The sequence below is a fragment of the Lontra canadensis genome, unplaced genomic scaffold (assembly GCF_010015895.1).
Source record: "Lontra canadensis isolate GAN:19392208 unplaced genomic scaffold, GSC_riverotter_1.0 scaffold17, whole genome shotgun sequence".
Classification (NCBI taxonomy): domain Eukaryota; kingdom Metazoa; phylum Chordata; class Mammalia; order Carnivora; family Mustelidae; genus Lontra; species Lontra canadensis.
The window spans coordinates 23661147-23674232 of NW_022631011.1; the positions used below are offsets into that span (position 1 = coordinate 23661147).

Consider the following 13086-nt stretch of genomic DNA (forward strand, 5'->3'; position numbering starts at 1 on the left):
CTCCTGCTCCTGCCACAACACATAAACTGAATAGGTGTATCCCTGCTTCAGCAGTGATTGGTACACCTTCACATTGTTCTGTAATTAGATAATATTTAAAAATTCACTTAAAAGTAAAAGCCCATGTTTGTCTTTTACTAATGTTTGTCCTGTAAAGTGCTTCAAAGAAAGAAAGAGAAGCCTTGTGAAAACCCAGGGTCTTTTTGTAATTGAAAAATGTATCTAAATGCAGATACTTTATACTAAATATCACATTTTAGGCACTGACGTTTAGCTACTGCCTTATAAAATACTGATAGTAACAAATACAGGACATTTGTTTTTGATCAATGTCTGTGAAATAAGGATAAATATAGTAGGGGGAATGAAAGTAAAATTTCATGCCCTTACGAGGTCAAGGGCATGTGTTAAAGTCATGTGTAGCCAATTTGTGGTGATTTTGCTGCTTTCTCAGACTGGGCAATTTAGAAGGTGAAAAATCTATATATGAAATTTAAAAAATTATCTTTTTATGGCACCCGTGTAACCTTGTAGAAGGTGTTAAATAAATGCAAGATATATGAGAGAGGCCAAATTAAATGTTAAAGCATATGTTCTACTCTTTACTCATAAAAAAGGGAAGTGTTCATCCAAAGTGTGATCCAAAAAACTAACTGTTTGTTTGTTTATTTGTTTAGGATGGATTGGATGCTTTGGTATATGATTTGGATTTTCCTGCCTTAAGAAAAAACAAAAATATTGACAACTTTTTAAGCAGATGTAAGTAATTTTTTTGTGGAGGTTAATGACAGACTGTATATAACAAAATCTTCACTTAAATAATTCAAGCCCATCGTTTTAAAATTTTTTTTTTCTGTCTACTCTGGTTATTTCATCTAAAATTCCTATGTAAAGTGAGCAGGAAATAGGAAAGAAACATTATTAATTAGTTTATTAATTTGAGTTCCTAGCAGGAGAATATTTTATAAAATATTTTGCAGAAAAGGGAATGAAAAGTAATAGCTAAAGTAAGTATGTTAAAATAATAATATACATACATGCACATTGAATTTCAATAGTGTTATATTTATCCTCTATTTTTGTTTTGTAAATTATTAGCCATTATGTTTTAATACCAGCAGTCAAGAACAGATTGCACATGAAAAACCCTCCTGCCACTGAGAGATACCATTGTTTCTCCATGAAAGCTGGTATATATTTAGGCTTTACAGTTTCTTTTCTAAAAACCTTTTTAGATTTTGATATTTAGATTTTATTTAAAATTTGATTAGAGAATTTATTAAGATAGATTCAAACTTTTAATCTTAAAAAATAATAAAATTTAAATCATAAAATCTTTCCCTTCTATTTCTTTATTTCTGTTCCTAAACTATACATAGTGATATATTTGGGTTGGGCTGGTTTTAGTGTTATCATTAAATTTTGGTCACATATGTTTTGTTAGAAAAGTTTCTTTTTCTAGTCAGATCTTTTTACTTTGTTATGTTTATCATCTTTATACTTTGAAATCTTGCCTCAGAATTTTACCTATCAATTTAATTTTTTTTAAGTATCTTTTTTATAAAAATATTTATTCAGCTGAATTTTGTTTTGGAATTGGTGCCAGAACCTGAATTGGGAACTTTTTAACTATAAATTTCTTAATTTCTCACATCTTACTGAAATTACAGGAGAATTTTATTACTGTTTACATTTGTTTACCTTCTACTTAAAAATAGAGCAAAGGAACTAAAAAGGCGGATACTCTTGACCATTTCTTATTTGATGAGAGGCAAAGAATAAATGTTCATTGATACAAAGGTGGGGCTGTGTGATTTTGTAAAGTAGGCAACAAGGATTGGAACATGTTTTCTTAATTTATTACTCATTTTACTGTGCACCTTTCTGCTTTCTTTTTTTTTTTTTTTTTAAAGATTTTATTTATTTATTTGACCGAGAGAGATCACAAGTAGGCAGAGAAGCAGGCAGAGAGAGAGAGGAGGAAGCAGGCTCCCCGCTGAGCAGAGAGCCCGATGCGGGGCTCGATCCCAGGACCCTGGGATCATGACCTGAGCCGAAAGCAGGGGCTTTAACCCACTGAGCCACCCAGGCGCCCACATTTCTGCTTTCATAATATAAGTATGCCTTTATATTACATTTTAAAATAGAAATATCAATGGCCACAATAGAAATAAGTAAAATAAAATGAAAGTATAAAGCCTAAAGTAAACTTTTAGCTGATAAACCTATATAGATTTTAAATTGGAGAAAAGTACAGAGAGTAACGTGACAAAATTTTAGCAAATTATAGCTAACCATTATGTAAAAATTGTGACGAAAGAGGGCTTATACTAGGATTGCATTGTAAAGTTAGTTCAAGTTCAAAAATCAATTAGTGTAATTTACCACATTAACATAATAAAAAAGAAAATCCATAATATCACCACAGGAAATAAAAAACATTTGATAAAATTCAGTATCCATTTTTGATTAAAAATACATCTCTGCAAACTAGGAATTGAAGGAAACTTCTTTGTAGTGATTAAGAGAATCTACAAAAAACAAGCAGTTAGATTGTATTTAATTGTGTATGATTAAATTCTTTGCCCCTAAGATCAGGAAGAGGCAAGTCTGTCTTCTCTTATTACCACATTCATTCAACATTGTTGTGGAGATTCTAGCTAGTGCAATAAGGTAAAATAAAGAAAAATCATGAAGAAATAAAAAAATTTGTTTTCAGACACCATGTTTTGTATATACAAAAATCTTAAGATTCTACCGAAAAAGCTTCAGTAAGACTGCAAATTAGAAGATTAATATGCAGAAAGCAATTGTCTTTCTATATATTAGTGACAACCAGCTTGAAGTTGATGTAACAAATGTAGTACCATTTATAAGAGAAGCAAAAACATGACAAATTTAGGGATAAATTTGACAAAATATGTGTAACACTTACAGACTGAAAACTATATAATATTACTGAGAAATTACAGAAGACCTAAAAGAAAAAGTGGATATTCAATGTTCGTGGATTGGACAGTTAGTAAAAAAATATTAAGAGTCCCCATATTAACTTATGAATAGAATTCATGTATTCTTATAGCCTAAGCAGGTTTTTTTGTTTTGTTTTGTTTTGTTTTTTTGTATAAAATGACTGGGAATTCTAAAATTCATATGAAAATGTGAAGGATCTAGAATACTAGCCAAAGCATTTTGGAAAGTAAGAGCAAAGCTGGAGAACTAACAATATAGGATTTTCAAGATGAAGACTGTATAATATTGATGAAAGAATAAACATAAATAAATGGAACAAAATAGAGAATCTGGAAATAGACCCATACATACAGTCAACTTATTTTCAGCAGAGTTGACAAGGTGATTCAGAATTTTTGGACCTTACTTCATTCCATACAAAAAGCAACTCAAAATTTTTCATAGGCTAGACTTAAGAGCTAAAGTAGTACTTCTAGAAGAAAACACAGAAAATATTTGTGACCATTTTGGCAAGACTTTCTTAGATGGGACACAAATAACACAAACCACTTTTAAAAGAAGATAGACTGGCTTCAAAATTCAAAAAAAAAATTTTTTTAGAAGATACTGCTAGGAAAATGAAAATATGAGCCATAGATTGGGAGAAAATAGTTGCAAAACATGTGAAAGGAGAAAGAATAGTCTTTTCAACAAATGGTGCTCAGAAAACTGGGTATCTATATGTAAAAGAATGAAGTTGGATTCCTATCTTACACCATATGCAAAATAAATTCAGAATGTTAGAACCAAGCTATAAAACTCTTAGAAGAAAATGTTGGCATAAATCCTCATGCCCTTGAATTAGTCAGTTTCTTAGATATAATACTGAAGGTACAAGCAACAAAAGAAAAACAAATAAAATGGACATCATGAAAATTAAAAACTTTTGTACTTCAGAGGACAGTCAAGGGAATGAAAAGACAACCCACAATGGGAGAAAATGTTAGCATATCGTATACCTGATAAAGGAGTAGTATATAGAATATATAAGTAAGTCTTACAAGTCAACATTAAAAAGGTAACCCAATTTAAAAATGAACATTTTTGAGTAGACATTTCTCCAAAGAAGATGCACAGTTGGCCAATATACAACATGTTTAGTCATTGGATAATTTCAAATTATGGCCACAGTGAGATACTGTTAACATACCTATCAAAATAACTAAAATTTTTTAAAAACTGACAGTATCAAGTATATGTGAAAATGTGGAGCAACTGAACTCTAGGACATTGCTGGGTGGTTTGTAAAATGGTAAGGCACTCTGGCAAACAATTTGGCGTTTTTCTGATAGAGTTATACATACATTTACCTTATGATCCAGGAATCCCACTTCTGGGTTTTTATCCAAGAGAAACAAAAGCATGTGTCTACACAAAGACCTCTATGAGAATGTTAAAGGCGGCTTTATTCAAAATTGCTATAGACTGGAAGCTACTTAAATGCCCATCAGTTGGTAGTGGATAAACAAGTTTTGGTACATCCATATAATGGAAAATTTAACAGTTAAAAGGAATAAATTAACTGATATATACAAAACATTAATAAATTTCAAAAGCAGTGTGGTAAGTGGAAAAAGCCAGGCACAAAAGGGTATATACTATATGATTCTGTTTATATGACATAACATTCCCCTTCAGCTCAAGTTGTATTTATGTAATACTTAACACAGAGTAATAGATCTTCATAGAATGATAGGATTTTCTTTTTTTTTTTTTTAAAGACTTTATTAATTATTTGACAGAGATCACAAGTAGACAGAGAGGCAGGCAGAGAGAGAGAGAAGCAGGCTCCCTGCCGAGCAGAGAGCCCGATGCGGGACTCGATCCCAGGACCCTGAGATCATGACCTGAGCCGAAGGCAGCGGCCCAACCCACTGAGCCACCCAGGCGCCCATGATAGGATTTTCTATTCTGAAATTCAATTATATGGGTATTTATTGCTTTCATTAGTAAGTACATCAGAATTTTTTTACTGAGGGTGAATGTTTGCTTTGAATTGCTGAGGGTGAACGTTTGTTTTGAATTGCTTTTTGCTGACAGATATCAGATATAGTGATAATAAGGATACACCTGGAATATGGGATAAAATCTTTCTCTTTAGTAATTTAACTGAAGTCACACTAGGGTATAACAGCTTTAAAGTATAGCAGTTTGAAATATTTTAAACTTCAGGCCTAACTATATTACAGGTTGTTAATTTTCATCTCTTCATGTTGAAGAATGTTTACAGACTGTAAGGGAAATGAGAAACTGTGACCATTTGACTGAATAAATAGTTAAATATAAAGATTTGCTTTTCTGGATTCTTGTGTATGATACCCGAATAATAAGGACTACAGAGAAAATGTTTATCATCCTCACATAACTAATAAAGATTTTAAGGTGAATTTTAAGTAGGCATTAGAGAGAGATCCAGATAAAATGGTGGGAGTTAGTTACATTTTAGAAGAAACGTGTTTGGGGGAGTGCATTGGAAGAAAGAGAAAGGGAGTATTTGGAAACAGTGATTATGACTGTATATGTTTTTAAACCATTATGAATGTCACTGAGATTTGAGGTATAGGATTTATAATTATTAGTAGAAAGGCAAACTTATTAAATCTAACCAGTCTAAAAGAAGATAATAGAGGAGGGAAGAGCATTGTATGAGAAATTCCATGAACCTGAGAGTAAAAATGTGGTAGAGAGCATTTGTTTGTATTAAAAAAAATAACCTCGAGATGGTATTTTATGGTAGCATCATACTATAGCATTCCTCATAGATTACAGAAGTGGCATATTAGCTCTGGTAGTGATGGTGTAGCAGCTGTCTACTTATAAAAGCGTATTAACAGTAGATAGACTTTTTATTTTCTTTATCAATTATTTGTTTATTGAGAAAATATGACAATAATTAGCTATTCGGAGTTAATTGTGGACAAAATGTCTGAAATGGTAGCATTTGGGATTTGACAGAGACTTTGAGACAAAGCATTCAGTTCATTTTAGACCAGATTTTCTCAGAAATGGCACTGTTGACATTTTGGGTCAGATAACTCTATTGTGGGGAGGGGCTGGTCCTTTACATTGTAGGGTATTTAGTAGCATCCCTGACCTCTACCTTCTAGATGCCAGTAGCATACTTATCTCCTTCCTTCAGTTGTGATAACCAAAAATGTCTCAAGACTTTGCCAAATGTCCCCTGGGCATCAAAATTGCTCTCAGTTGAGAACTACTGTCCAAGACTTTATATTAATGAAGGAGAAAATGCTGGACATGGTTAGGCATGTGCTCTAAGCTTAGAGATTTAATCAAACTTATTTAAAAGATATATCCTATTAATAGTGATTCCAGGTGAAGGATGAATTTCAAAAAGGGGTAAATATAAGAAAGTTTTAGCTCAAGAAATCAGGGTTATTCTACAGAAGTTTCTAGGGTTTTTTTTTTTTTTTTTAAGATTTTATTTATTTATTTGACAGAGATCACAAGTAGGCAGAGAGGCAGGCAGAGAGAGAGGAGGAAGCAGGCTCCCTGCTGAGCAGAGAGCCGGATTCGGGGCTCGATCCCAGGACTCTGAGATCATGACCTGAGCCAAAGGCAGCAGCTTAACCCACTGAGCCACCCAGGTGCCCATCTAGGTTGTTTTTTTTTTTTTTTAGATTTTTATTTATTTACTTAACAGAGAAAGAGAGAGAGATCACAAGTAGGCAGAGAAGCAGGCGGATAGAGAGGGGGAATCAGGCTCCCCGCTGAGCAGAGAGCCCGATGTGGGGCTTGATCCCAGGACCCCGAGATCATGACCTGAGCCAAAGGCAGAGGCTTAACCCCCTGAGCCACCCAGGTGCCCCCTCTACAGAAGTTCTTAGCTCAGATTGGAAACAACCATATCAAGTATGAGTACATATTCAGAGATAAATGTGAAAGAGTAGCATAAATATGTAAAAAATGGGTTAGACCACAAGCCTGTGATGAGCCAAGACTTGTGAGAAATTCTTAAGACAACAAAAGTAACTTCCCCTGCTCATCCTTCTCCATTTAGAGTAATGGGTTGAAGATGTATGAGAAAGTCATAAATTTACTACACACCACCACCTTTCTCTCCCTCCCTCCCTCCCTCCCTCCCTTCCTTCCTTCCTTCGTTCCTTCCTTCCTTCCTTTTCGAGAGAGCTAGGGGTGGTGGGAAGGGGCAGAGGGAGAGGGGGAGAGAGAGAATTTCCAGCAGGCTCCACACCCAGTGTGGATCCCAAAGCAGGGCTCCATCCCACGACTCTGAGATCACCACCAGAGTGGAAACCAAGTGTTGGACACCTGGCAGATTGAGCCACCCCAGCACCCCTGTGAGACCATTTATTCTTGAAAAATTTTTTTCATGTCCAGTCACTACAGACATGAAGAATGAGAAAGTGTTTTTCTTTAAAACTGTGGATCTTACCATCTTGTGAAGGGAAATACAGGAGCAAATAGTAACTTTTATATATATACTTTTTATAAATGTGAACTTTTATAATTGAACTTTGTAGAGAATGTAATGATACACAGATCTTGAGGTAGTAAAGAAAGCCTTAATACTACTTAATAAACAAAAGTACTTAATACTACTTAACAAATACTACTTAAGTAGTGTTTGAGTGGAGTCTTAAAAGACTAGGCTAGATTTCTTTTTTTTTTTCTTTTAAAGATTTATTTGAGATATTACGACCTGAGCCAAACCAAGAACCTGCTGCCCAACCGACTGACTGACCGAGGTGCCCATTGGCTAGATTTCTTAATTGAGGAAGAACAATTCAGGCAGAGAGGGAATAGCATTTGTTAAGTCAGAGAGCCATCTAAAAATATGTTATCTTTGAGGAAGCAGGAATTTGGTATAAATTGAACTTGGTTGATGATAAGTGGGAAGGGGTAAGGAGGACAGATAGCAGAAAAGACTGAAATGGTAGGTTACAGTCCCAGATCTAGGCAGATTACACCCTAGAATAGCGAATGAACATGCTGATGTGTTGAGGATCTTTAGAAAACCTTTGCAGAATAGTGGAGCTGCCAGAAGATTAAAGATAAACAAATGGTCTTATTTATAAACTGAAGAAAACACTCATCAGTGTGGATTTTGGTCAATAGCAGTTTTCACACAGAGGCTTGAACTTTGTTTTCTGTTACAACTGTTCTTGTTCAGGTTTCATCATCTCCGTTGATTGATCTCAGTCAAGTCTTCTATCTAGTCTCAGTTTATCTGTTTTCCCCATTTACAGTTGGTTTTCTAAGTTGCTGCCAGAGGATTCTTTCTCAACTGCAAATTGCTTAAGTCAACTATCACTCCCAGCCTTTCGTACAACCTTCTGTATGACTTTTCAAGTTACATTCTTACCTGTACGGCTACTCCTTTGTTTCCTTCTACCGTCACCACACTGCTTATAGTTCGTTACTAGAAAACACTCTGATACCTTCTCCACAATACCTTTAGATGTTGTTTTCCTCTTCCTAAAATTCCTTCTAACCCCATCCAACTTAAAGGGGTTATCCTTTAAGTTTCAAATAAGCATTCACTTTCGTTTCCTAGCCCCTGGAGCTAGGTCAGATGTACTGTTGCTAGGAATGTACTTTCATGGTCTCTTAGGCACTTATCACAGTTAGGTTATATTTAATTGTGTGATTATATGATTGATATCCATTGCTCTTCTTCCCTCATCACTAGACTGGAAGTGTCATGAGACCAGGGGCAGTTGTGTTTCAAAACCTGGCTAAATATTAGGTACACATTAAATATTTGTTAAATGTATTAGAAGTTAAATGCTGACTCGTTAGAGATGATCTAGAAAGTATTCTATTGTTAGTAGAGTTGGGATATGATCATTGTCTTTTTAAATTGTTTTTTATTACCACATATTTCAGATGAATTGATATAACACATATCTGCATATACATGATCACTGTTAAATTAGTAGTTAATATTTTGCTCTATTTGCTTCTGGTCTTTTGTTCAAAATAAGATGTTAAGTTACAACCTAGGCCTTGCGCCTCATGTCTTTCTCTTCCAGATGTAATCAGTAGCCTAGAGTTGATGATATACGTATTTAGTCATTGTTAAACTGACTCAGAATAGTGATTTCTAAAAAAGATAGCCACCCACGTAAAATCATCAAATCAAGAACAAGCATATAGGTAAATCGACGAATAAGCCACAGTTGGCAAGAACAATATAATTTCAGTTGAGATGTGGAAAATAAATTTTTTTCTAAAGTTTCTTTTATCATTTTAAAGGGTAAATCATTGTATCATCATATTAAATTATTAAAGGATTACATTTATCATTGTAAAAGGATTGTAGCTAAAGTTTTTATTTTTCCAAGTAATTATATTTGGTAACCAATCATATAATATTTTAATGTTTCATAAATTGGAATTTAACCTTTTCTCTAGTGGCTGCTTTCTTAATCTCCTTCCAAAAATGAGATTTCATGGATTACAGACAATTAGGTATTTGTTTTTATGTAAACAGGCAGTAATGGCTACTAGAAAGTTTATTCCTCTTTCCAGGTTTTAATATGTTACTCTGGCAGGTTTCAAAACATAAAATGTTTCTTCTCTGTACTTCTAAAGTTTGTAAAATCATGAAACCTTTTTACTTATTAAATGATTATGATAGTTGAATGTTACTATTATCTTTAAATTAGCTATTCATTGGTTGGTGATTAAAATTAGTAAGCAGGGGGCACCTGGGTGCCTCAGTGGGTTAAAGCCTCTGCCTTTGGCTCAGGTCATGATCCCAGGGTGCTGGGATTGAGCCCTGCATTGGGCTTTCTGCTTGGCGGGGAGCCTGCTTCCCCCTTCCCTCTCTGCCTGCTTCTCAGCTTATTTGTGATTTCTTTCAGTCAAATAAATAAATAAAATTGTAAAATAAATAAACATAAATAAATAAATAAAATTAGTAAGCAGTTATCTTGTATTAAAAATGTAAAGGAGAAATACATTATTTTCAGTTAAGCATATTCTGCTGATTCATCAAAGAATCCATTGTTCATCCAGGGAAGCAAAAACAACTTGACTATGTTTGCCTTAGCTCCTTATAGAATTACACAAAAGGTACATATTGCTCAATAGTAAAGGGAAGACTTTTTCTCACTTTAAATTAAGATCATGATCATAATTCAAACAAAACATCGCAAGACTTTATGACTTAATAGCAGAGCCCTCATTTTAATATTTATGACTAGTTTCTCCTAAGATTGTCTCATTACATACTGTAATATTGAAGATGTGTATTACATTATCTCTAGTAAAACTAAAGATGGTTTTCACCTGCTTGGAATATAAAGTTTGATGTAGTTAGAAGTCTTTACTTTTTCAGGAATTCTAAGGAGCAACAATTCTAAAAGCAGAATTTATGTACTACCTATATATACTGTTCTACATTTTAAAAGGACAAATTTCGGGGTGTGTGGGTGGCTCAGTCAGTTAGGCATCTGACATGTGTCAGGCCACCCTCAACAGGAAGTCAGCTTAAAGATTCTCTCCCTCTGCCCCTCCTGCACTCTTGCCTGTATGCTCACTTGTTCTCTCTCTCAAATAAATAAATAAATAAATCTTTTTAAAAAACAACAAAAAACTCCTCCGCAGCTTAATATTAAGGTACATATAGGAGTCTGCATAATGTGGGACATATTCCAGCCAGAAAGCATTGAAATGTAGTAAGGTTTTGGCAGAATTAATTTTTTTTGCATATTAGGTCATGAATGGCTTGCATAGTTTGGTAATTCTAGCACTTGAATGGCAAATGTATTACTGTTTCTGGGAGTTGGGGACAGGATTGTAGTCATAATATATTGGGATTAATTCTTGAACTCTCTAGTGAAGTGTAAGAAAAATAGTACTTTCTTGAAGGACATGAATGAAGATCAATAGATTATCATAGAGGGTGAAGAAGCATACTTTTTTATTATATGAAAATTTGATATAAGCTTAACATGTCATTGGGGAAAAGGTAGCTTATTCAGTAATTCATATTGGATATCCATATGAAGAGAAAATGAATTTCAGTCTCTACTGCCTTACATATTAGAAATGTAAAGATATAAGGTACTAAATGAAATTATATAGTCTTCAAGTAGGCAGTGTTTTTTTTTAAAAGAAGGGTTCTACAACTAGCATATAACTATAAAGGAAACACTGACAGATTTTTGCCTTTCCAAAACTATATATAAGGAAAGACAGATGTATAAAGAATGTAGATGGGCTCCTGGGTGGCTCAGTGGGTTGGGCCTCTGCCTTCGGCTCAGGTCATGATCTCGGGATCCTGGGATCAAGTCCCGCATCGGGCTCTCTCCTCGGCGGGGAGCCTGCTTCCTCCTCTCTCTCTCTCTCTCTCTCTCTCTGCATGCCTTTCTGCCTACCTGTGATCTCTCTTTGTCAAATAAATGAATAAAATCTTTTAAAAAATAAATAATGTAGACAAATTGAAAAAAATTATAGTATATTACCAATATAAGAAGAATCAATAAGAGAAACAATTTTTAAAATGGACGAAGTAGCTGAATATGTAGTATAAAGGAGAAAAGTTATAAATGGCCATTGAACAGTTAACAGTTGAACAAATATATTACTATTTCAACAAATATGGGTTAAAATAAGAAAAAGACACCCCCCATCTGAATGAGTGAGTGAGAAATGAAAATTGGTGCCGTAATTTGAAGGGCAATTGGGCAGTGTATTTTAAAACTAAAAGTGTTCATGAGCTTAACCTAATCTTTTATTTACTTAAAGAAATGTATCCTGCAAAACAGCTCTGCAAATACACAGGAATGTTCATCATAGCAAATATAAATGATAAGATCAAAAAGTTAGAACACAAATATTAATCAGTAGGAGAAATTTGTCAGCTATCCACAAGGTGTTCTGTGAAAAGTGAGTTGCAAAATACCTTTTTATGTGAATAAGTATAGATAACATAGTTTAAGAAATGAATATATTCCATTTAGTGTACCTTAATTTAAAAAACTTTCTGTAATGGTGGACACTTAAATTCCTTCCAGTTTTCCACTAGTATAAATAAGGCTCTGATGAACATTCTTGTGCATACAGTTTGGTGTATACTTGCTGCTTCTTTCTTTGGAGCGAATCCAGGAATTGCTGAGTCATAAGTTGTATCCAATTTACATTTGGTATATAGTGCCAAATGCAGTTTATACCAAAAGGTAGTATAAAAGTTGGGATTTTAAAATGAAGCCATAAAATTGAATAAATTATGTAGTATGACCTAGGATATTACAAAAGCTAGTTTGAAGTTATTACTACTAAATTAGATTTTTAAAAAAAGAAATGTTAAATATCCTATTTATTATATCTGTCTATTTTAAAAAGATTTATTTATTTATGTATTTGGCAGGCAGAAATCACAAGTAGGCAGAGAGGCAGGCAGAGGGGGAGGGGGAGCAGGGAGCCTGATGTGGGACTGGATCCCGGGACTCCAGGATCATGACCTAAGCTGAAGGCAGTCGCTTAACCAACTGAGCCACCCAGACACCCCTCTTTATTTATTTTTAAGATAAATCATATTATAAACTTATAGGAAAGTTGCAAGCATAAAGATTCCTGTATGCCCTGTACACAGTTTTACCGAATGTTAACATTTTATATAACATAGCACATTGACAGAACTAACAAATTAAATTGGCATACTACTGATAACTAATTACATACTTTAGTTTTTCCATTAACCTCTTTTGGTTTTGGTTCCAGAATCCAATGTAGAATACTGCCTTGTATTCAGCTGCCATTTCTCCTTCTCATCTAGTCTATGATAGTTTCTTAGTCTTTGCATATTTTTTTTATGACCTTGACAGTTTTGAAGATTACCGATCAGGTATTTTGTAGAATGTCCCACAGTTTATGTCTGATGTTAGACTGGGTTTATAGGTTTATGATAGCATGATTATCAGTGGTAATGTTAACTTTTATCACTTGGTTTAAAATAGTAGTCTGCCAGGTTTCTCTCCTAGAAAGTTATTATTTTCCCTTTCCATACCCTATCATTTGGAATCTGATCACTAGTTCAGCCTTTGCTTAAGGGCAGGGGGATAAATAAGCTCCACCTCCAGACCCAAA

At 34.0% G+C, this 13086-nt stretch overlaps 1 protein-coding gene across 4 annotated transcripts in view; it reads left to right on the forward strand.

Annotated features, from left to right (window-relative positions):
* ROCK1 (Rho associated coiled-coil containing protein kinase 1) overlaps positions 1 to 13086 on the forward strand; it is a 144769-nt gene that overhangs the window by 34206 nt on the left and 97477 nt on the right. For all 4 annotated transcript variants that reach the window (XM_032859796.1, XM_032859798.1, XM_032859797.1 and 1 more), the window contains exon 2: positions 678 to 759. In XM_032859796.1, coding sequence (XP_032715687.1) covers positions 678 to 759 — 82 coding nt within the window. The remainder of the gene's footprint in view (positions 1 to 677; positions 760 to 13086) is intronic.